The following is a 24423-nucleotide window of genomic DNA, read 5'->3' on the forward strand; positions in this document are numbered from 1 at the left end:
TTACTTTACTTTAAAAGGTACATTTACTCTACTGTACTTTTTTGCGCTTAGTAAATAAATAAGATTCAATCATGCACTTAAGCCCGTTTGTATTTTATTTTTATTAGAGAAAGACAACCATGAAAATAATTTTTGTACAAGTAAAAACATAATTAACTTTAGAAAAACACAACAATTTTCTCTGAAACTTTGGTAAAATTGCAACGCTGAAACTGCATTTGGAAAAGTACAAAACCTTATAAATGATACTTGCAGAAACATCAGTGCACAGGAAATTCAAAAGTGAGCACGTGAAAACACATTCTTTAAAAAAGAGTGGGGAAACAGAATGGAGAACTCATTCTTTCACTAACATGTCATTCTTATTTGGCAGGAGCACTCCTTCCTCTTGCTTTATCATGGCTAATCTTCTTGCAAAGAAGAAGCGCGTCGACAATGCAGAGAACAAGCAATATAAGACCCAACACCTATAAAAATTACCATAAAATTAGTTCCCCCAATCAGTCTCGAACTTTTACTGTAGTGACTCATCAGTAACATATACTTGTTTCTGGCCTTGAAAATGTGTGTGATTTGAGACAGCTGATAAATTAAATAACACCCACATTTACATCCCATCAGGCTTTCAGAGATCTGTCTACAGCCTGCTCTGTTTGATGTTTGTGTCAGGCCTTGAAGGTAGTGTGGTGCTCTCCTTGAAAGCTAAGCTAATGCTGCATTATGCCAGACAATGTTTTTATCCTAAATGAAAGCCCTTCTGTCTCTTTAAGGGCTGCTTAATTAATGGGACTGGCCCTGAGAAAAGTCAAGGGAAAGTCAGTATTCCCAGAAACAAGCCCAGCAGGAAAATCCTCTTCTCCTCTGAAGCTCTGAATGGGAAACATATTTCAAATTGAAGAAAAATGTACTAAATTATTTAAAAAATAGACAACCTCAGGAAGGTAACTGGAAAAAAGTCTGCAGAAAAGCCACTGAGTTAACTCACTCAGCTCCTGCCCTTCAGCCCCATCCCATATGCACGCTGGGGTTTTTTATGCAAGCACTGCATTATCTGATCAGGGGAGTTATTTTCAGGAGAGCTCTTGGGAGAGCACAGCTCAAGGCACTTTGTGCCTCAGGAGAACAGGCTGGGGGTGATTCTGTCCCTTCCAGCACCGAAGATGTCACATGTTCCACTCAAACTTGTGTTCCCAGCTACCTGCTCAGTCTCCTGCTCCCACCTGTAATTTCTGTGAACTTCACAACTGCTGGAATATTCTATTCCAGCACAGACACTATCAGGAAGTCTCCTTTTTGCTTAGGATGCTATTGCCAGTGAAGCCATCAGCTTTCCCCCTCACCATCTCCTAAGCTGAGTTTGAGAGCGCTCTGTGGCAGCTTTTAGGTTTCTTTTGGTTGCTTGTCACATTTCAGCTTATCTTGTAGTTCTAGAGACTTTCAAAACTGAGGGGTTTTCTTCCCCTCCTTATTGTTTATTAAGGTTAATTACATTAATTGCCATTTGAATTAAAAATGCCAGTTACTCAAACTATTAAACTGATTTCATCTTAAGAACAAAAAATTCTTACAATCATAGTATGAACAAAACCCCTTTTTAACTGATATAATTCCTCAGTTTGTGTCAGAAAAAATAGTGTACATGCCAGGAGGGAGGTACCAATGTGTCTGTTAAAAAGGTTCAACTCTTTTTAGGACATTGGCATTTTTTCTCAAGTAGTAACCAAACTGGGTAGTCCTAAAAGAGCTAGGGATTCTCCCACCTAGGATTTCAAGTTATGGTAGCAAATGTAGGTTACTTAAAAACTCTAGAAATTGTCAGTGTTTCAGTACTTCTCTGCAGTAATTCCTAAGTCTTGTACCATCTTTAGATTACTAGTGATGTGAGGATTATTTTCTTTCAGTGAGATACACTGGATGTAACTTGTTTGCTACTGCTGAGAGTGTTCTTCCAAGACATGTTTGCATGGTCCTACCACAATGTGAGTGTACTAAGAGGTTTGAATCACTGCACTCTAAGAACTGAAAGTCATTAACAATGCTCCTACTTACTCCTCCAACCAATGTTCCCTTGTTGGTCTTGATTATTATTGCAAACAAGGCCACAACGAGGAGGAACAACGCTGCAATCACCGAGTTGATAATATCCTGAAACAGCCAGTGGAAGCAAAATGTTTATTCTGAAATACAGACCTGAAGAAGAGTGTGGAGAGCTCCCAGCACAGAAGGGATGGTTAAAAACAGCTGGACTGCCTTGAAGACAGAGTTACAGCAATATCTGTGTGAGAGGACACTGACACCCAGTGGACTGATCACAAAAAGAGTGTTAATAGTAAAAGTTCCTTGTTTTACCTTTCTTCTGTTGTTTTTGCATCAAACTTTTGCAATTTGGCTACACCTGAGAGACTGAAGAAGCAAATACATGTACAAAAGGGAAGTAAGAGGAGAACTTGTTGGTATTTGAGTGAAAGTGTGTGACTAATTTGTGATGTGAAGGTGTTACACAGCGAGGCAAACAGTGCCTGCGCCGGGCGGGGCTGTTATCGGATCCAGCAGCCGTCCAGGAACTGATGGAACAGAACGCTCTGTTAGGAAAACTGCCTCAACCTCCACAGAACACTGGGGCTTGCCTTACCTGTACAGAAACAATCACTGAGCCGCTGAATACGTCCCCTGGGACAGGCCATCCCTCCTGGTCACAGGCCTGCTGGTGCTCACAGCCAGCGGCCGCAACAGCCAGGGGACAGCAGGACCCACAGCCAGGGGACACTGGGGACAGCCATACCCACAGCCAGGGGACATTGGGGACAGCCATACCCACAGCCAGGGGACACTGGAGACAGTGGTACCCACAGTCAGGGGACAGTAGAACCTACAGCTAGGGGCCATTGGTACCCTCAGCCAGTGGACAGAACCCACAGCCAGGGGACACTGGGGACGGCCATACTCACAGCCAGGAGACAGCCATACACACAACCAACGGACATTGGGGACAGCCATACCCACAGCCAGAGGACACTGGAGACAGTGGTACCTATAGTCAGGGGACAGTAGAAACCCACAGCTATGGGACATTGGTACCCTCAGCCAGGGGACAGCAGTACCCACAGCCAGGGGACATTGGGGACAGTAGAACCCATAGCTAGGGGACATTGGTACCCTCAGCCAGTGGACAGAACCCACAGCCAGGGGACACTGGGGACAGCCATACCCACAGCCAGGAGACAGCCATACACACAGCCAGGGGACACTGGGGACAGCCTTACCCACAGCCAGGGGACAGTAGAACCCACAGCTTTGAGACATTGGTACTCACGGCCAGGGGACATTGGTACGCAGAGTCCATCAATACTCAGGGCCGGGGACACGGGTACTCACAGCCATCAGTACTCACAGCCATCGCACCCCGGCACTCGGAGCCCACGGGTACTCACAGCCAGCGGCCAGAAGAGGAACCGGATCCGCGCGTCGAGCCTCAGCAGGTAGAGCAGCAGGAACAGGAGGGTGATCACCGTCTCCATGCCGGCCAGCGCCGTGTAGGCGCCGTGCGCGCCCGAGGCCGCGAAGCAGATGAAGGCGGTCAGCGCCACCAGCTAAGGGACAGGAGGGGACGGGGGTCAGCACCGGCCCGGGCCTTGCCCGCGGGCCCCGGGCCGCCCCCGGCCGTACCGTGCGGGCGATCTTCAGCGCGCCCCGCGGCGAGCGGGGGAAGGCCCGATCCACCTGCAGCCGCCCCATGGCGGCCGAGCGGCCCGGGCGGTGCGCGGCGGGACCCCGGGACGCCGGCGGGAGCCGGGGAGATGACGGGGCTGATCCTGCAGGTGATGCCGGGGCCATCGCCGGCGCTGAACCAGCCCCGCCTCAGAGCGCCGGGCTGGAGGAAGTGGTGGCTCGGCGGCGGAAGGGCCGGGGCGGGCCGGAGCCGGTGCGGCGCGGTCCGGGCGGCAGCGGGGATGGGCAATGTGGCGGCGGGGCGCGGCCTGGGCGTGGGGCCGGCGGGGCGCGGGCACTGCCGTCCCCGGCCCCTCTGCGGGCGGGCCCCGCGCCGCTGCCGACCGTAAGTGCGGGGCGGAACCGCGGGGACGGGCTGGCCCGGGCGGCCTCCCCTGGGCCTGGCTCCGGCTGCGGCTCTGTGCGAGCCCTCGGGATGCGCTGGAGCGGCTCCGGGGCAGCAGCAGCGGGGTCAGACCCGGGAGCGGCTCCGGGGGAGCAGGAGAGAGGTCGGACTCTGGAGCGGCTTTGGGGCAGCAAGAGCGGGGTCAGGCTGGAGCTCTGACCGCGGCTGGCCGCCCAGCCCGTCCCTGCCTTCCTGCCTGCTTGCCTGGGTGAAGGGTCCTGTAAGCTCAGCTTGGTTTGGACAGGTTTTTTACCGCTGTTTTGAGGTGTAAGGTGCTTGTTTTGAGCTGCTCTGTAATCCTCACCCTTACCCCGCCGGGCCTGCGAGGCCAGTGGGTGCTGCTCCAGCTGCTCTTTCCAAAATTAATTTACTCTTGTGCAGACCACTGAGGAGCAGCAGATGGAGCAAGAATCTGGTGAAAGTGTGAGCACTCACCGTCGGACTCTTGGCAGTGTCAGGGTCAGGGGAGAACTTTAGCCATATCTGAGTCAGTCGGTGCCACAATGTGTCTGTTACATGACCCAATAATTACCTAAAACTGGCCTGGAGGGTCTCACATTAAGAGACTCAGTATAACTAAGTTATGAAAATTGCTTTGATTTAACTGTTGTTTATTTCCATTCTAGATAAGCGTCTGATAAAAAAAGATGCTAGAAAGAGAATTGTAAGTATTTGCATTTTGTTCAGAAAACAAAGTAAAAAGTGCAGCCTCTTTCATTGTAATTCCATTATCATTTGAGTGTGTGTGTGATGGCAGCTGTAGGCCATGGCTGTGTCACTGTTTGGTGGTGTGTCTGTCACTGGCTCATACTCTGTGCAAGGCTACTCTGGTCTAGTTCTGAAAATTGTAGTGAAATTGTGCAAAAATGGTGAGGGCTTGTGTCAGGACAGGCGGCAGTTTGGGTTCACTCTTGCATGTGTAGCCTTGCCATTGCCTTATATAACCCCATGGGCTAGAAATTATTTTAAGACAGTTGAAAAAAAAATTCTCTTAGTTTATTTTAGTTGTTTAGGTTTCTGAAAATAAAAACTTGATCCCTCTTAAGGTTTAAGCTATCTATATAATAGATGCTGAAGTTAATATTCCAGCTGGCACTTATTTGAAGGTGGGAGTCAGGTCTCTGAGGTGGGCTGTGGCAGAGTGGGGAGCAGCAGGTGACGCTCTGGAGCCCCTGGGGTCCTGGGAAGGGGAAGAAAGCTGGAAGCAGGACAGGGGCTGGCTGTGGGGGTAGCAGGGAGGGAAAAAGTGGTGTTCTGGGAGAGTCACAGCATCCAAAGGGATCCCATGAAATAATCTGTTCCCAGCGTGGGGAGCTGGCATGTTGGAATGGACAGGGGGCATTTCTGACACGCTGTCACTGCTCTGCCACAGTGGGGGTCTCAAAGTGACTCTGCTTTTCACCAGATCTGTATCGAGGGCAACATTGCCAGTGGAAAAACAACATGCCTGGACTATTTTGCACAGACTACCAGCATTGAGGTACTGGATGCACATTTCTTTGTCTTTATTTCCCTCACTGAGCAGCTGCTTGTCATAGAGCCAGCATGCCCTCGGGTGTATGAGGAGTGAGCAGCAGGGGCTGAACCAGGGGCTTGCTGGGGCACCACCCCAACTTTTTAAATTGCAGCAGAGAAGTTTAGATCACATATGGTATGTACTGGATGTCAAAATACCAGAAAAACCTGTGAATCAGTGTTTGTGCCTTTATAAAATAACAGCAACCCACAGAGCACGGGCATGTTTGGACTTGCCTGTTTGCCATTTCATGTCACTGAAATCTTAGATGGGTCTGGTAAAAGCAAAGTAAAGAATTGTATGTAAAAATACCTATGCCATGTAACAGAGATCCCAGTGAATAGATGGCTTTTTTAGTAAAAGGAAAGTCTGTTTGAACTGTTTCAGGAAACTTCTTAGACTGATCTGGTATTTGATTTCATGTTGCTTAGGACCAGGATAGGGGAAGGGCAGGCTTGTTGCATTTTAAACAAAATCAAGGTCAAACCTCAGTGAACAATTGTTCTTGTACAACAGATAATAATGCTTTCCCCAACAGACCTGGCAACACATTTGGCAACAAGTTTTAGGAGTCCTCATAGAAATGCTGGGTTGCCAGATGCTATTTGGTAATTTAACTGGAATTGTCCTTATGAAGTAATTAACTATTAATCCAAAGGATACCAGACTTTAATTTGCGTACAGTGCAGCATTTTGAAGTAGCTACTTAAGTTGCCAGGCTGATGAGATTCTCTTAGGCCTGACTCTACAGTAGTATTGTAGATTTAGACCCTGTTTGAACCAGGCAGGTCTCTTGTGATTTTACCTATTCAGGGTAGAAGCTTTTCTGATTCATTTTGTGAAAGATTTGAATACATTTTGTTTGTTGAAACACAAAACTAAAATGAAAACGAATGTGGTAGCAGTCTGATCCTCTTCCTTTGCTGACAAGTGTTACTTTCTGAGAAGTTAATTTGTGAGGGGATGGACTTGTCATTGAAATGCTAAGTACTCTGCTAAGCTGTTCTTTCCCTTACATTGCATTCATTTTAACTCAAAAATTCTCTCCAGGCTTACAAGGTGTTTAAAAATGCTAAGAAGACTTTGGATATTGACATGTCTCTATTTTTAACAGTGTTCATTATTACCTTTTGTGTTACAGAAATTCAGTGCTGGTTTTTTAAGTGTCATGAGCTTTCCAATGCAAGTCCTGAATGCTCTGATTTACTGCACAAGTATTCCTTAAGAATAATTGGTAGGGTCACATCAAGTATTTTGAATCTAAGATGTATTTAACGTGGAGTAATTCTTTTAAACCAGGTTTTGAAGGAACCCTTGACCAAGTGGAGGAATGTTCGAGGTCATAATATCCTGGTAAGTGGCAGAAATTATTCCTGTAGTTATAGTGACTGTTCTTTTAGCAAGACATGTGTGATGGCTTTTTATCAGCCAGCAAAACTGCTACAAAAGGTGTGATCCAAATCTCACAAGCAAAAACTAAAGCTCCACAAAGCAAAAGAGCTTCTACTGTGGTTAAGACATGCATGTAATAGAAACTCTGCATATAAAATGTGGTTTTGGCAAGGACTGGGTGTCCAGTGGGGTGAGTTAAAGCAATTCCCTGAGTTAAAGGTAAGCCCTGAGTGTGGCAGTTGTTTCTAAATGTGCTTGCACATGTTTAAAGGAAGGGAAGGAGGTAAGGTGAGGGGTGGATCTGTCAGTTAATGTTGCTTGACTGGAGATCTGTGAACAGTTCTGGAGCCCCCAACATAAAAAGGACCTGGAACTGTTGGAACAAGTCCAGAGGAGGCCACGGAGGTGCTGAGGGGACTGGAGCACGTCCCCTGGGGAGCCAGGCTGGGAGAGCTGGGGCTGCTCAGCCTGGGCAGGAGAAGGTTGTGTGGAGAGCTCACAGCTCCTTCCAGGGTCTGAGGGGCTGCAGGGAACAGAGAGGGACAATTCCTCAGGAACTGCAGGGACACAACAGTGGGGAAAGGGGACAAATTAAAAGAGAGGTAGTTTAGGTTGGATGTGTGGAAGGAACTCTTTCCTCTGAGGGTGTGCAGTTGGGGCTGCCCCAGAGCAGCTGGGGCTGCCCCTGGATCCCTGGCAGTGCCCAAGGCCAGGCTGGACACTGGGGCTGGAGCAGCCTGGGACAGTGGGAGGTGTCCCTGCCATGGCAGGGGTGGCACTGGATGATCTTTAAGGTCCTTTCCAACTCTTTAACCCTGCATGAATCTGTGATCCTGTGGCTGCTGCAGGTAAGGAAAATTCACCCCAGTGAGGAGTTGAGGCCTTCCATTGTCTTTTGGGTGGCCGAGGCTTCTTGGAAGTGCTCCCCCAGGATGTCCCTGGGTCCCAGCTGCAGCTGCACACTGGCCTTGCTGGGATGCTGGAAGTGGTCCCTGCTGTCAGCCCTGTGCTGGGGCTCAGCCCCTCTGCAGAACCCCCCTGTGGCTGAGGCAGGGGTCTGTGCTCAGGCTCTGCAATCTGCAGTGTGGACACACCCCAAGCCGTACTTGCCCTGACATGTGTTAAATACCATCAGTGTTAGCACAGGCCCTCTGGAACAGTAAATGGTCTCTCCTATGAGTTGCTGATGCCTTTCTGATTGTTAGTAAAGGGGTGGGGCACGTGTTGCATGACACCACAGCAGCCTTGGAGCAGTGGGAAAAACTCATCTTGGCAGGGAGTACAGGAGAAGGTCAGACCTGTGGGCTGAAGCTTTGCTGCTTTCTTAAAACTTAAAACTGTCACCTCAGCCAAAAGACACTGAATGATGTTCTATTTTGGGTGAGATCCTTTCTTTGCTGTGCAGGATAGATTGTGGCTTTTAAGTTCTGTGTGAGCGTGGAATTGCAGCAATCAGAAAGTGGAACAGCTACCTGAGAGCTGCTGTGAGGATCCTTTGGGAAGAATAGCCTGTGTTAAAGGACACCTTTTCTGAGGCCCAGACCATACTTAGAGCCCTGTATGATTTTTGGATGGACTGGGTGCACTGAAGGTCTGTCAGGGCACAAAAATAGTGTAGCAGGTAGGTTTTTTCATTAGTTGGCTCTGACTGTTCCATGTGCAGAGTAACTAATTCCTGCTGAGTTCAGCCAGCCTCCCACTCAGTGTCTGTAGGGACAGGGCTGTAATTCTGCAGCTCCATTGTGGAGAGCAAATGATCACTTCATTTTGGTCAAACTTGATCTCAGCTGTTTTAGCACACTTCTTAGAGCCATACTGTTGTAGGGAAAAGTTTCCTAAATACCCAACTTCCTGTTGTGCTGTTTGTCCTAATAAATGTCCATCTGTCCTGCTTCCATCTCTGACCCCAGGGCTTAATGTACCAGGATGCATCAAGGTGGGGGATAACTCTGCAGACCTATGTCCAGCTGACCATGCTGGAGCAGCACACCAAGCCCATGGTAAGGAAACTTCTTTTAATTTTACAAGTAATTAGATGTGGTTATGAGTGCCACATCCTTTTAACATTGTATTCAAGAGTTAGGATGCTATGTGCATTCATTCTTTGTTCTTGCAGTGAGTAGGAATTTCTGTGGTGCAGACATTGATATGCTCAGCGTGGGCTCTGGGGGTAAAAGCTCTGCCTCCTGCCTGCTCACAACTTCCCCAAACTGATGCTGCTCTTTGGGCACACCCTCCAGGGCAAGGCTTGCACTAATCTCTTCCTTGTTTCATGTCAGTGACTTTCTGTAATTTCATTATTTCGAATCTTTGGCAAACACCAAGTAGTCACTTGTTAGAATTCATGGTACTGCTTTGTGCTGTCTAGTACAAATTTAGCCATTGCTTCTTCTGTTTATGCAAAATACTTCCACTGCCACTTTCTATTCCTTTTTCGGGTGGTTGACATTCTTTCTTTCTCGTAATTTTTTCTTTTTTTTATATTAAATTTCACATCCTACCTTTTTATCAAGATTTCTTCATTCTTTTCTCCTTCAAACACCTTTTGTTACATTCTATGCTGTCTTCCATTCCCTGATTACAAGACCTGGTCTCAGATGCCATGCTTATATTTTACTGATTGTTCTTATGTTCTGTTTTCTGAATTTGTGTCAGGGCAGACTGTTGGCAGTGCCAAATATGAAAGTGGCACATATAATCACAAGGTTTTTGGAAGAGGTGTTTTTCCAAGACAAAAGAAATCCTCTTTTCTTGGAGAAGAAGTTCATTCAAGAATTCTGGAGGATTTCCCTCTGAGCTTTTTTTGTCATTTGAGCCTTGCTGGAGCCATTTTTGCTTCGTTAATGTGCAGAAGCCTGGGTGAGAAGTTGCTCTGCCAGGCCCAGGAGTGTCAGAGGGTCTCCCTGCTCCAACATGAAGTGCTGGTGGAACATGAGCAGGACTGGCTGAGGCCAGGGCTCTGTCAGCTGCAGTTACTTCTTTTAAAAGTCCTGTTTCCTTTCTTGAATGTGTCTGATGCCAGCTGTGTGCTGTGACCCAGCAATGCATGGGATGGAGCAGCACTTTGGGGAGCAATAGTTCCCATTGTCCTGCAGATCCCAAATGGATTGCTGCTTTTTGAGTTGCCTTCCACTGCTCAGCTGAATGCTGAGCACTTGGCTTTGAACTGGTGTCTGAATAACAAATCTGAGTAAGATCAGGAGTCCTTGTTTGCTTTGTGGTTCCCACCCTCCCAGTAAGTTTGTTTCTCAAAAGATCTGACAATTGTCTTTCATACAGTTTGTATGCCATGTGAGTGTGAAAAAAAACAAACACAGAAATGTACAGAGTCAGGTTCTGTGTTGCAGATTTCCCCCATAAGGATGATGGAGCGGTCGATTCACAGTGCAAAACACATTTTTGTGGAAAACCTCTATCGAAGGTATGGCATGTGGTTTTCTGCTTTACTTGCTTGGATTCATTATTTTAAATCAATATCTAATAAAATGATAATTCCTTTGGTCATGTGCATTTAAGGGGCCTGTGAAATCTGCCAGTTCTGTGTTGGAGTGGCAGTGTGTTTGGTGTGAGCTGTGCTGCCCACTTCCTGTAGGACTCTGGAAAAGCTTTTTCAGCAGTGCTCCTGACTATTTAGCACTCAGTATTATTTAGACACCATCTATTGAAGTTACTGGCTCTCCAGCTGAATACCCAAATCTTGCTTGAATCAAACAGGATTTTGCTGGACAGGTAAAAAACCACAAAGATAGAAAGAATAAGACTGTGGGAGGTAGAGAACCAGGCAGTGTTATCCAGCCTGGCATCCAGGATTGGCATTTCTTGCAAGCAGGGTCTCAAGTTGTGTGCTTTTGCTCAGAATCAGGATTGACAGGATCAAAATAGACTGCAAGCCTTGGTAGGCTGTGAGTAAAGAAAGAACAATTATAACAATTACACCTAGCTGCCCTATGTATAACTCACCTGTCCCAAACTGACTGATATAGTGCAGGAATCAGGGTTTTGTTTGTTTGTTTGGAGTGCTGAATTTCTGTCGAGGGGTGTATGTGACAGATGATTTTAGTGGGTTTTTCAGTGGCCTTGAGGGACTGGAACAGTAACAATCCCCAGTTTGTGCCACAAGGTGTCATCCATGCTGCACGAGCACCTCTGCCATGGGAAAGCCTTTGGAAGTTCTTATTCATCCCAGTCCACACACAGTGCAAGCAGCCTGGAATATCCTCAGTTTTAGTTACTGGCTTCTTTTTTCATTCTAGACAAAGTGCTTTTTTTCCTAAAGACTTAGTTGCTATAAGGCTAAATCTGTTTGTGGCAACACTGTAAGTTAATAATAACATTTCTAAGGGCATCTAAGATGTTTTGCACTTTTCAAGTGTTGAAAAAAGCCATTTGCTTTGTTTTGTTACAGCAAGCTAGAAGGCAGCTGATAGAACCAACAGCAAGCCAAAAGAAAATAATGTGCAAAAGGATTATAAATAGAAGGAGGAATAATTGAGGAATGTATGAAAGTAGCTGTTTTGTGACACATTAAGAAAGGAGTCAGTCTGGCTGTGTTAGATGAGTCTTAAGTGTGTGCACATGAGTGTGCAGGGTGTGCTGTAGGTGAGCACTGCAGTTCACTGTCCCTCTGAGTCCATCACTGGTCAGGATAGAAACTCCCTCTGTTCATGTTGGACTTAGGCAGTAAAAACCTGACTTGGTAGGAGCCAAATGCCAGCAAACTTTGGAAATGTAAACACCATTTTGTGCCTTTTAAATACCCTGTATCTTTATGGATCTTGAGCCAGAGTCCTCCCAGGATTATCCAGGGAAAGCAAAGATGTGCTGTCTGTGGGGCAGGTCAATGCAGAATTGACTTGGATGTATTTGTCTTTTAGGGTAAGAGCAGTGGAGCTTTTTCCTATTTCCAGTTCCTTTCAGCCTTCCTGTTTCCCCCATCTATCCTGGAGCAAAGTAGCACCATAAGACTGGCTGATGTAGATCCCTGCTACCCAGAACTGATGTGATTATCAAGAAGAGCAGCAGTGAGCAGTGTTACCCCATTTCTGGATGGCAGATCATTTGGGGCACAAACAGGGATTTTGCTTTTTTCCATACTTAGGGAAATATCTGTATTACTTTTGCTCACTTTTGCAAGTGATCAAAGCAAGTTGCCAGGGGACTGGTTTAGAAATCTGTGGAATATTTTTCTCCAGTCCTGTTTAAAATGGTCTAACTGGTCTGAATCATTCAGCTGGAGAGCACAGGAGCCTCCCAACTCCATCTTCTTAAATTTTTTTCTATTGCAAATGTGTTTAGGAAAACGTATGTTTTACTGTCACCAGTTTTGAAGAGAGGATACTGTAAAATTAATAATATTTGACACTGAGGAATATGGTAATAAGTGAAAATTGATATGCTAATGAAAACATAGTGAGTGATTCTTAACATGTCCTCAGTAACTCCCTTTTACTTGAGTTGTCTGATACTTTATTGTTGTTGCTGAGATAACTTTGGGACATTTGTCTCCAACATTCTGTGCTCTGAGTTCAGAGCTAAGCATATTGAATATTTCACTACTCTTTCCACAAATATTTCTTACAGTGGGAGTAAATTTATTGACACACTGAAATTATATTTTTGCTGCCTTTTACTGTGGCTTCTATAAGGAATTGTTGGTGCTGCTCAGTAAATCCAGCCCTTCTGGTGACATGCCCTGGGACAGATTTGAACTGATGCTGATACAGAGAACCTGAGCAATAGATACCATTGAGTACTTAAAAAAAAGGAAAAGATTTGGTCTTTCTGTTTTATAAACAATGGTTTATGTGGCCTTCAATTTGCATGGGCTTCTTTTCACAAATGTTGGATTCAATGGGGAAGGATTGTGGTCGGGTGAGCACCATGAGAGTTTGGAGTTGATTTCTGCATGCTGCTCAGATGCCTCTTGTGTTTGTTCAGTGGAAAAATGCCAGAGGTGGATTATGCTGTCCTAAGTGAATGGTTTGACTGGATCCAGAACAACACTGATGTTTCAGTTGATTTGATAGGTAACATCTTGAGGGGTCTGGAGGGCTGTGTTTGTGGGTGGGCTTCCTTTCTGGGAGAAGAAAATAATTCTTGTGTCCTGGCTCATAAATAATCACATTATTCAGTATAAAAGTGACCACCATCAGACAGCCTGGGTTTGTGGGTGGTTCATGGGTTGGGTAGTGCCAAAGGGGAGGTCCGGTGGTGGTACCCAAGCCAGGATCCTTCCCTTCTATAGTTTGTGAAGTGAGTTTCTTATTTGCTTTTAAAGCTGATCCTTGAACATAACTATTAACATTTTTGTTCCTGCAGTTTATTTGCAGACATCTCCTGAAGTTTGTTATGAGAGGCTAAAGACACGATGCAGGGAAGAGGAAAAAGTCATTCCTCTGGTAAGGAGTTCCTGTGATATATGTGCTCACAAAGAGCTTTGAAAATGGAACAATTCCAACTAAATACTAAAATGGTATCCTGAGTATATTGCCAGAATGTGGTGCAGCTGTTTCCACTGCAAGCTAAACCCTGAATATTGAATTTAGATTTATTTTTAAATCTAAATTTATTTTTATCTGTCATGCATGCTGAGTCTCCCAGGTGTTCTGCTGTAGCTGACTTTAGGTGCAGCATTAATCAACTGGTAATCTTCTCTAGGATGTAAAAGTCAATTGTTTTGTACCATGAAATGGCACAAAAGCACCCAGGTGTAGCATGGGTGCCTGGGCATGCAGGTGCTGAGGTTTCTGTGGGCACTTTGCTGTCTGCTCCCACCAAGATGTTTGTGCATGAAAAGTGTCTCTGCTGTGGCTGAAAGGAAGCAGCTCCTTGAAAACTGTGAGCTTGGGAGTCTGCTGTAAAACAAGCTGTGCTGATGGAACAGTGATTTCTGTGCCAAGTCACAGCCTGGCCCCTCATGCCACAAGGCTTCTGAAGAAGCCTGACCAGACATGAATGCAGTTCCCTCTGCAGCCCTGGGTGGGTGGCTCAGGAGAAGCAATCATCAGTTGAAGATCTGTGCAAAGAGCTAAATTTTGGGCCATGTGAAATTTTGAGAATAAATCCTCCTGTAATGGATTTGAAGAGCCCTTGTGTTATTTTGCAGCTCTGCTGAAGAGGAGGGGAGCAGTTATGAATGAGCAATGTGAAGTGGTCTCCATGAAGAAAAAAGCCAGTTCATGACAGGCAGGAGAGCTTTTAGAGGAAATTGAGTTATGAGAAAGTGAGCTGGGAATTCTAGGGAAATGTACTGACACAGAAAGCGCCTCCCATACATATTCTTTGCAGCCTTGCCCTTTTTGTCCTTACTTTGTTGTATTTTTTTTCTGTAAAATCTTGAACCACATTTTACCTGTGGGAGAGAATCACGGTTGCTTGATCTTAAAAGGAGCTGAGAGCCCTGTGCTCCTGTGAGCTGTGTCTTTGAGGTCTTCCTAGAGTTAAACTTTATACTGGGAATTAATTTTTCTGAAAAACCTTCTGATGCTTTTTATTTTTTGTTAGTGGAAGATGTGTTGCAGGCTTTTATATGTGTCTCTTAACTACTTCCCAGTGGATAAAGATTGCAATGTGTGTGTCATCCCTGGGCATTTGTATTATTCCAGTGCCTCTTTTCTAGGAATATTTAGAAGCTATTCATGAGCTCTATGAAGAGTGGCTCATTAAACGTGCACTGTTTGAAGTTTCCTGCCCAGTACTTGTGAGTATTATTTTTATTATAACCAATTAGGCATGTGGGGGATTGTGCTTTCCAAATAATAGGAGCATTTTTTAGAGGTAAAAGTAAATAAATCTGCTTTTCTGATAACCTTTGGAGAAGGACAACCTCTGACAAACGTGGTAGCTGTTGGTGTGTAGCACAGAAGTGGGGTCTGCCCTCTCTGCAGTGGAATTTGAGGGGCTGTTCACTGGGATTGCTTGCAGGATCAGCCGTGGTGCTTTTCAGGGAATGCCAAATTCCCAGCAGGAAGCAGCTTGGGCAAATCCATAGGAGTATCCCAGTTTGGCTGCACTGGTAGTCCTGTTCTGTTCTGCTCAAAGGAAACCAAGTTTTATGGTGTCAGTTATTGCCAGTGTTCATCCTCTTCTCTCCAAGGTTATTGGAGCTGACCATGACATGCAGAAAATGATAGAGAAGTATGAAGAAAACCGGGACCAAATACTGAACCCAGCTAACAGACAGCACTGTTTATAGAAGCCTGTGCCTGTTGTATCAGAAATGATCTATTGAAGTCTGAGTTGGTATCTTTAATATTTAAATATAATGGGTATTGTTTTTGCACTATGCTTTGTAGAACGCTATGGACTTACCTCTCTGAAATGATCAGGTACCAATCAGGAACAGAATGTGAATCAATTCCTTTTGTGTTTTTAGGTTTTCAATCACTTTACTGTGTCAGTTCTGTTCAGCTAAAATATGGCTGTTTCCCTCGTTTCCCACTTCCCTGCTGCTTCCTAGAAGTAACTTTTTTTTTTTTCTCCAAAGACAACCCTGTTGCTGTAATTTGAAATAAATGGTTTATTACAACGTCCCTCTGAGGGAGGGTGCCTGAGGTTTCACTAATGACCCCCTTGGGGTGAATTGGCCTGAAACAACACCAAAGGGCCAGGGTGTGTACCAGGGAGGTTTGCTTATGACAGAGCTGGTTTGTTTATGTCAGCCCGGCCCTGGGGCCCAGCAGATCATCCTGAGTGTGAGCACAGGGCATGGACGGGCTCACCACGGGATCACCAACCACGGGATCACCACGGGATCTGCCCCTGCCAGTCTGGGTAGGAGGGGCAGGTTCTGCCTGGACCACCTCATCTTCCCCAGCCAGGTGCCCTCCTGGTGGGTGAGGGAAAGGCTGTGGATGTGTCTCCCTGGAACTCAGCAGAGCCTTTGAGCCCCTCTCCCATGGCATCTCATGGAGAAGCTGCAGCCCCAGCTTGGCTGGGATAGCACCGGGCTGCTGGCCAGGCCCAGGGTGGTGGGAATGGGATCCCCTGGGATCCATGCTGGGAACAGCCCTGTTTAACCTTTTCTGATGGTCTGGAGGGGGGCATGAGCTGACCCTCAGCTAACTGGGGTGATGGCCTTGGCAGGAATGGGAAGGCTGTGCTGAGGGCCCTGGCCAGGCTGGGTGGGTGTGCCATGAGGTCCCACGGGCCCTGCACTGCAGCCACGCTGCCCCTGCGGCTCCAGGGCACGGCTGGCAGCGGCACTCGGTGCTCCGGGCTGGGTCACAGTGCTGACAACAGCCTGGACCCAAAGACCTCCCAGGTGTTTTCCAACCTCAGTAATTCTGTGATTTTCTAACAACTGAATTGCAGTTAAGAGGAGGGGTGCAGCTCTTTGGGTCTTCTATTCAGGTACAAAAATAGCACAAAGTATGGGAGGCAAGGGTAAGAGTAGGTAGTGGAAAGATCTCACAACAATGAGGCTGGATTGTTGGAATTTCAGTGTTGGAATTTCGATATCCACAGTCAGATCAACGTTCAGTCTTGATCCCTAGGGGCAGTACCCACCAAACAAGAGGTTCAGAGGGTTGCAGACATTTCATTTAGCATGGGAACAGCTGTATCCCTCCCCAGGGAAATGATTCCTCTGTCAGTCCAGCTCTGAGGGCCATGCAGAGCCCTCAGGTGGAGCCTTCCTGGCAGGAGTCAGGGTGTTCTGAGGCCTGGGTGGTCTCAGTGCCCCTCTGGCTTTGCCCCTCGTGCTCCTGTGCTGTGTGGGCACCATGGACCTGAGCAGGAGTCCGGCTCCAGGAGGGTACTGCCCTACCCTCTGCTCCTTTGTTCCCCTTTCCAGGCACAGCCAGAGTGGCCATCAGGTGCCTGAGGCACAGCAAGGCATTGACTCCTTCCTGCCCAGGCTTTACACACTTCAGACCAGAGGTGGGATCTACATTCTTTTATTATTGGAGGCAGCAAATGAAGTGCATCAAGTTAAAGTAGCTTTGTTAAGCAGATCTTACCAGTTTGAAATGGTGTTTTGCTCTAGTCCTGCCCACATTAATGCAACTTCATTGAATTCAGGAAGTTCTTTCTGCTCTACAGGACATCACAATATAGCTTAGTTCTGAAGAGAACTGTGCACTGGTAGTCCCACTGAATTCAGTGCCAAAAAATTTAAAAATCCACAGTTTTTGTAAATTATTGCAGTATGGCCCTGAGGGTTTTTTTCAGCTAGCTTTTTATAGAGAGCTTATTTTGTGTTCATGAGGACCCCAGCCCTACTCTGGCTGAGCTGAGGAATAGTGAAAATACAGGGACTATGTTTGTTACTCTTTTCAATTGTTTCTAAAAACATCCTAGAATTAATTGATTTCTTAACTGGTTTGCATTCTTTGATTTTACTGCTTTTTATAAAGAAAAACACAGGTGATTTTTTTGGGTTTATGTCATGATCAGTTTATTATGCCCTGTAAGTACTTGGAGAGTACAGAAAACCAGTGGGGGTTTCATTCCAGGACCTGTGAGCGAAGTGCTGGGTTGCCCTTCTCTTGTGCTTTACCCTCTGGGTGCTGCCTTCAAGGGAATCCTTTCACTGCAGCACTCAGATTGCTCTCACACTGATTTTCTGGTAGTTTTAGGGGAATGATCCCAGAAGTACAGAATGTATTTTTCCCCCTACTGGTTTTGGTTGGTTTAGCTGGAACAAGCAAGGCTTCAACAGCACTTTGATCACTTGTACAGACATTTGTCAGGCACTTTGTGCAGGATACAAACATTCAGTAATGTGGCTTTTCAACAATATCTGAAGCTGCTGCTCTTGTAGGGTTTGCCTAAAACCCATTGCATTGGAAGAACCACACCCAGTCAGGAACTGCAGCTCCTGTCCTGTAATTCCCATCTGATCAGCTGCTTCTTTTCTTAATAAGTGCACAGAGAGAGCATTTCCTAGTGAAGTACTAAGCTTGTGATTCCAGGAATGCCATTCTACTGCTCTGTTGTAAACCTTTAAAATTCCAGCTTAAAAGTAAGATTTTGTATGCTAAATAATTATCTTACTTCTTGCAGCTTCTTTGTAGGGGGATACCAGCTATTCTTGATACCTTCTGTTAAACTTTCAAAACTTTTACTTCTCTAAGAGTCCAAAAGAACAATTTCTTTGGAAATGGTTCTGTATTTCTGAAGCTCAGTCATCTCAGTTTGTTCTTAATTCTAATTTCACTATGGACATACATTTTGCACAGCACAGAAAATGTCACTTTATGGTTTAGTAGAGAATCTTACAGCCCAAAGGATGCCACTGTTACTTGTGAATGCTTTTTGTTCCTAACACCCATTTCTCACAAGCCCACCCAGAGCTGAAGGCAGTCCTCTCCTGTGGTGTTACCTTGAGCAAATTCTTTCTCCTACACTGCTGGAATCAAGGGATGACAGAATTTCAACCATTAGTTCTTCAAAAAGCAAACCTTTATATTTTAGTTCCTGAGGTTTTTCTAGTCTAATCCATGTATGCTCCTCTGATTTTTTTCTGGGATGAAAGTCAATTATAAACAATTAATACAAAATTACTTTTAGCTAATATTTTAAGTGTACATGAAAGGCATTTTTTAGCATTTAGAACTGAGCTCCGTATTAGCCACTGTGAAGAAAATAACTCTACCCCAGCCCAAACCAGCACACATTTCAGTACTACTGAAAAAGCTACTTGAAGCACTATTGAAGTGTCTTTCTAGGTAACAAGTGTATCATAAAATCCCAGAATTTTTAGGGTTGGAAGGGACCTCTGGAGGTCACCCAGTCCAAGCCCTGCCCAGGCAGGGTGACCTGGAGCAGGTGACACAGGAGCATGTCCAGGTAGGTTTGAAATGTCCCAGAGAGGGAGACTCCACAGCCTCCCTGGGCATCAGCTCCAGGGCTCTGCCCCCTGCAGGAAAACAAGTGTTTACTCATGTTGGGACGAAATTTTTTGTGTTTTAGTTTATGGCCATTGCTCCTTGTCCTGCTGCTAGGCATCACCCTCTGACACCCTCTGGAGGTATTTGTGTAAATAGCACTGGAGACTGTGCCTAAGCACAGCAGCAGTGTGCTTTCCCAAATGAATTCAGAGCTGTGTGTGACACAGGCTCAGTGCTGGGATCCCAGCTTCCAGCTGATCCAACACTCCTGAGCTTTCCACACAGCACTCCCACCTGCAGGATATCCCTGATCCTGCCTCTGCTGCTCACTGGGATCCTTCTCTGAGCAGATTTTTTTTCCTGCCATTAAAATCGTGAAGAGTGAGATTTTTTTCTCTTCATTTTAGTGAGATGAACTGGCCTGAAGAAAAATTCTGTGCAGAATTAAGTGTCAGGAGCAGGGGCAAGGGAAATGGCAGCTGTGGTTGGACCTCTCTCTGCTGGCTTCAGTTAACAGTTGCAATGCTCAAGGCTTCTCTTGGAAATTGTGGTGGTGGCCACAAAATACTTTGGTAACAAATGCTTATATATTGGTTAGTTATAAAACCTGTAACACAGGTCAATGCCTCTACAAAACCAAGTGTTCACAGAGCTGTTTCTCTCTTTAAAGGAATGTTATCAAACTTTCTAAACCTGTTTTCAGCTGAAGTCAGGAGGAAGATTAGCTCAGACACAGCTTCAGAGGAATGCAGAGAGTTAATGAGTACAGTCCAGTATGGCATTTCTAAACTTCCAGTTTAGAAGAATTTACCATGTACTGGAAGAGTACTCCAGGAATAGGTCTGTGAAGGGAAAAACGAGAAGTAGGATGGCCAGCTGAAGAAACCTGTCTGGCATTAAGAACAACCAGAAGGAATGTGACTAATGAATTAAGTGGATTTAAATCTATAGAAGTTTGCCTGCCCTTTAAAAGGTGACCATTCAGGTTTCCTTGTGAAAGGAACCATTAGGAATTTGTGTAACTCCTGCTATTTACTGCCCCAAGGCAGTGATGTGGTTCAGGTTTTTTTTAGAACCGTTGTGACAAAGCTAATCATCCCCCTGACAACAGGATCAAGGCCACAGGTGAGAGGACATTCCCCCCAGGTAATGACAGATAAAGCACCACAGGCTCAGGTGTGATGGCTCAGCGCTGCCTGCTCGCTTCTGTCAATGATGACATAAGGCTCCTGGCTGTCAGTCTCTTGGCAATGACAGTGCTCCAGCTTCCCTTCCCTGCCTCCTGCAGAGTCACCTGCAGGCTGCCCCAGGCCCCTCCTGCCCCCATGTGAGGGCTGCACATCAATGCTTTGGGGGGGGATGTAGGTGAGGTTGGGGGGCTCTCTGACATGTCTGAAGCACTCAGAAGCTGGGTGACCCTTAGCAGCATCCATGAACAGTCTCTTGCTGTCAGAACCAGCAGTGGCATCCTCTGTGTGCCCAGCAGTACAGCATAGACCTGAAGGTGGCTCAGGGTGTGACATTGTTCTCTTAAGCAGCCCAGCATCAGTCAGGTATGTATGTTTTATTTGGGAGCCACTGAATTCTCTAATGTGCCTGTCACTTGTTCCTGCATAGGCCACTGCCTCAGGCTGGCCACTTTCCTCTACTGGATACATAAGTTCTTCCTGAGCATCCTTGATTCGTAGTTCTGTGAAGGTTAAAGACAGGTCACAAATGTCCTCTTCCCGGGGGACACTGCAGTTTTGGGCAGAGGCAAAGTCCTTGTAGGGCATGGACTTCAGCTCAGTGGGCTCATCACCAGGGGCTGGGTCTATGCAATTCATGGCATCATTAATTTCTGCTTCAATTGATCCTTCTGGGACTCCTGGAGCTTCAAACTCCAAGGTGGTTTTGCTGTCACAGGAGCTGTCAGCAAACATGGCAAAGGCTGGGGGGCCGCTGGCTCCCGGGGACAGAGGCGCAGGCCCCAGCGCTCGTGCAGCCAGCTCTGCAGCCCCTGCCAAGGCACGCTCCTCACTCAGCCTGGCTCTTGGCTCCTTTTCCAAAGCCTTTGGAGAGAGACTCTCACTGAAGATGGGTGTTTGTGCTATGACAATGTCACTGTATTTGATCAGGAACTCCTCGCTGTCTGAGCCCTTGCCTGGCAGATGCGCGGTGTCGATGCTTTGCCTCTGGTGCTGGGGGAGGCTGCCGGGGGATGCAGCAGCTGCTGACTGAGCCCCATCCCCTGTGATCCTCACACTCCCAGCAGCTTCCGAGGATGCAGCACAGGGAGCTGAACGCTTCTGCTGGGGGACAAGGCACAAAGGTGTCTCACTGCTCCCTTCATCTCCCAGACTGTCAGTGTCTCCTCTCTGGGGTGTCTGATGTTCCTCATCCTTCTCTCCTCGATGCCAATGTGTTTGTGTTCCCTGCTGCGGGCTCTTCTCCACACTGCCATGTGCTTCTTCATTTGTCATCTCCAGGATGGCCTCACACTCAATTCTTGCCAGGAATATCTCAAATGCAGTCTGCTTCATTTCCTCATTGTTTCTCTTTTTGACAAGTGAAAACTCTGTTGCTGTAGTTGCAACATACCCTATTTTCTCCAGGACTGCTTTCACAATGTCATCTGGGAGCACTGGCTGGATGTAGTAGACAAAACTACCAGTGAAGGTCTGGAACAGAACACAACATGGAAAAGCTGGTGAACACTGGGGGAAAGGGTGCAGGGAATTGTGAAACAGCTGATTTCCTAAAGATCAAAAATACTTCAAGACTTGCTTACAGCTTTCACAAAGCCATGTTCCACAAGTCTGAGTTTTGAATTGCAGTGAGCGAGGCTTTTCTAACAGCACTGTTTTGGCAGCCTCTCGAGCATTGTGGCTTTGCTACAGCACATCAGTTCCAGTGAAGCTGTGCCAGTTTAAACCTGCTGGGGTCTTGGCTGACAGTACCAGTACTCAAAAAGGAAGAGAGTAAGGAAATCATTTTAGTCAAACTAGAGAAACTCAGAAATAAACCTTTTGTGTTCTACTGAACCTAAGCTTTTGAAACAAACAGAGATTCATAGAATGAATCACTGAGGTCTTTTCCTAAAGAAACAGACACTGTGAATCCCATTTCTGAACTGGGGACAAGTCTGCAATGTTTTCTTTTTCCATGGTTTAGACTCCTGCTGTGAACTCTGCTACCCTTGAATTAACCTGCATTTTTTAAAAGCAGCTTTCTGAAGAGAGACTATTCTAACAGAAGTATTGTTCAAACACCTCTCTTTGCACAAGCTGTCTCCAAAACACCAATAAAATGCTGCTGTGCACCACCTTAAAAAACTGTTCAATGTTTGCTTGGCTTTAGAGCTACCACAGGCAGGAGGCCTACTTTGTACCATGGAAGTGGTTTTTGGTTTTGTCTGAAACCCTGTGACAGGAGAGACTATTCTGAGCTGGGCATGACCAATGCCTGGCAAGTCAGAACAGAACAGAGGTGGGAATGCAAAGCCAGGCTTTCCAGGAGTGGGGTACCTTGTTTTCAGGCTGCCCAGCTTGGGCCAGACCAAGGCTGACCCTGAGCATTGGTGTCGCAAGCAGGAGATTCAGGAGAACAAAACTGACCCCCAGAATGGCCACAGATAATTCTCAGATAAATCCATGAACAGTGCCCTGCACTCCCCACCTTCTGTTCCTTCTGGAGGGGGGGCAGCTGCAGGCACCACAGGGACATCAGAGCAGGTGAGAGGCAGGACATGGGAAATACTATCCCATGTATTTCAGTAGCTTTTAATCAAATCTCTACATGCACAAGGTACTGGTTGTTCTCCAACTTGTGCCTTGCAGTAGAATTATTTCAGGCCTGCAGCACGCTGTCTTAAACTTTGGGTCGCCCACAGTGGTCTTCAAAGTTTAATATTAATGCAGCCTAGGATTCTTGTGTTAGAAAAGCTGAACACACTAAGTGTAGACCTGACTATCTTGTGCTTTGTCCTGTTTTAGGGAAATGCATTTGGGTGTCTGGGGAGTCTATTTAAAATTGGGATGTGTGAAGATGGCTGTGTCTTCTGGGCAATGAGACGTGCTCAGTGTGCTGGGGAAGTGGGGTAACCGTGACCACCCTGCTGCAAAAACCAGCAGCATTTCCTCTTTCCAAGGGGCTGTCCCTGCCCGCTGCAGCAGCTGCAACCTCAGAGCTGGGATCAGGGACCAGAGAGGCACTGGCTCACCTGGCCGGTGGCACAGAGCCACTGCAGATGGCCACGGCTGAAAACACCCCTGCTAACAGAGCCCTGCTAACAGGCAGATCCTGGTCACAGCTAAGTGTGAAGAAAGGCAAAGCCTTGCGGAGTAGCTTTTACCTTCCCTGCTGCCTCACCACAACGAGGGGCTCCGCTCCCAAGCCCCGGAGCTGCTCAGCACTCAGGGCCTCAGCGAGGACAAGGCCTGTGAAGGCCAATGCACACCTCCGAGCAGCCGTGCACCGTGCAGGGCACCCGGCCCCGAGCAGGATGTGTGCCTGGCCCCGCTCCCTGCCCCGAGCAGGGTGTGCCCCTGGCCCCGCTCCCACCTCCCGGTGCCGCTGCCAAGCCCCGGCCCGGGAAGCGGCCTCGTACCCCGGCGGGGCGGGCGGCAGTGCCGTACCTTGAGGGAGCGGATCTCCCGGCGCCAGGGGCACAGCAGGAGGTTGACGCAGAGCAGCTCCAGCAGCTCCAGCGCCTTGAGCAGGTCGCGCAGGGCGCGGCCGCCCCGGGCCCGCCGGCAGCGCTCGGCCACGCCGCGCACGTCCAGGGCCCCGCGGCGCCCCGGGCCCAGCAGCCGCCGCGCCCGGGCCTTGAGCGCGGGGTCGGCGCAGGCCGCGAGCTGTCCCTGCGCCGCGCGGGCCGCCAGGTGCGACACGTACTCCCTCAGCAGCGCCGGCTCCGCCATGGCGCCGGGCCCGCCCCGCGGGCCCGCCCCGCGCCGCCATTGGCCGGTACCGCCCGCCAGCCGGGCAGCCATTGGTTCTTCTGCCTGTCAGTCAGAGCGGGGGCGGAGCCCCGCGAATCGAAAGTGAAAGGCGGGAGGGCGGTGAGGGCTCGGGCTTGTCGCGACAGGGGCGGTGAGGGGAGGTGCGGTAAGGGCGGGGCTTGTCGCGACAGGGGCGGTGAGGGGAGGTGCGGTAAGGGCGGGGCTTGTCGCGACAGGGGCGGTGAGGGGAGGTGCGGTAAGGGCGGGGCTTGTCGCGACAGGGGCGGTGAGGGGAGGTGCGGTAAGGGCGGGGCTTGTCGCGACAGGGGCGGTGAGGGGAGGTGCGGTAAGGGCGGGGCTTGTCGCGACAGGGGCGGTGAGGGGAGGTGCGGTAAGGGCGGCGGAATGTCCCGGGAATGTCCCGGGATGTCTCAGGGTGTCTCAGGGTGTCGGTGGCTTCCCGGTGCGCAGCGCCAATTCTCACACCGCCGGGAGGTGTTTCTGTACTCTAACCTGGATTGCACGGAGCAGGGAGCTCCTGGAGATCCACCAAAAGCTCCCTGGTCATCAAAAGTTTACACTGCACATTTTAGCAGAGGTATCAGCGGTCATTGGTCACAAATGGTATAACTTCTGTGTTGGTTAGCC

General features: G+C 47.7%; 3 protein-coding genes across 6 annotated transcripts; 1 reads left to right on the plus strand and 2 right to left on the minus strand.

Moving 5' to 3' along the window:
* Nucleotides 1–88: 88 nt before the first annotated feature.
* Nucleotides 89–3951, minus strand: CKLF (chemokine like factor). Of its 3 annotated transcripts, XM_084215331.1 has the most exons (4): nt 3667–3951; nt 3432–3590; nt 2050–2145; nt 89–467 (listed from the first exon to the last, which is right to left on the minus strand). In XM_084215331.1, exons 1-4 carry the CDS (start codon nt 3832–3834, stop codon nt 363–365), a joined length of 528 nt encoding a protein of 175 aa, XP_084071457.1. In that variant the 5' UTR covers nt 3835–3951; the 3' UTR covers nt 89–362. The 3 variants fall into 3 exon arrangements, with proteins under 3 accessions (XP_084071457.1, XP_084071456.1, XP_084071455.1); XM_084215330.1 differs by lacking the exon at nt 89–467 and having other exon boundaries at nt 496–2145; nt 3721–3951; XM_084215329.1 differs by lacking the exon at nt 89–467 and having other exon boundaries at nt 496–2145.
* TK2 (thymidine kinase 2) lies at nt 3877–15625 on the plus strand. Of its 2 annotated transcripts, none has more exons than XM_084215327.1 (10): nt 3877–4054; nt 4741–4778; nt 5520–5594; nt 6930–6983; nt 8933–9022; nt 10370–10443; nt 12960–13048; nt 13341–13420; nt 14641–14721; nt 15118–15625. In XM_084215327.1, exons 1-10 carry the CDS (start codon nt 3958–3960, stop codon nt 15214–15216), a joined length of 777 nt encoding a protein of 258 aa, XP_084071453.1. In that variant the 5' UTR covers nt 3877–3957; the 3' UTR covers nt 15217–15625. The 2 variants fall into 2 exon arrangements, with proteins under 2 accessions (XP_084071453.1, XP_084071454.1); XM_084215328.1 differs by lacking the exon at nt 3877–4054 and adding an exon at nt 4103–4217.
* A 1486-nt stretch (nt 15626–17111) lies between these two features.
* LOC311159314 (uncharacterized protein) lies at nt 17112–23754 on the minus strand (the record flags this gene model as incomplete). The annotated part of the gene is made up of 2 exons (XM_084215309.1): nt 17112–21513; nt 23470–23754. 2 exons carry the CDS (start codon nt 23752–23754, stop codon nt 20026–20028), a joined length of 1773 nt encoding a protein of 590 aa, XP_084071435.1. The 3' UTR covers nt 17112–20025.
* Between the last annotated feature and the right edge of the window lie 669 nt (nt 23755–24423).

The sequence above is a fragment of the Fringilla coelebs genome, assembly GCF_963513975.1.
Source record: "Fringilla coelebs genome assembly, chromosome: 14".
In the NCBI taxonomy this organism is placed as follows: domain Eukaryota; kingdom Metazoa; phylum Chordata; class Aves; order Passeriformes; family Fringillidae; genus Fringilla; species Fringilla coelebs.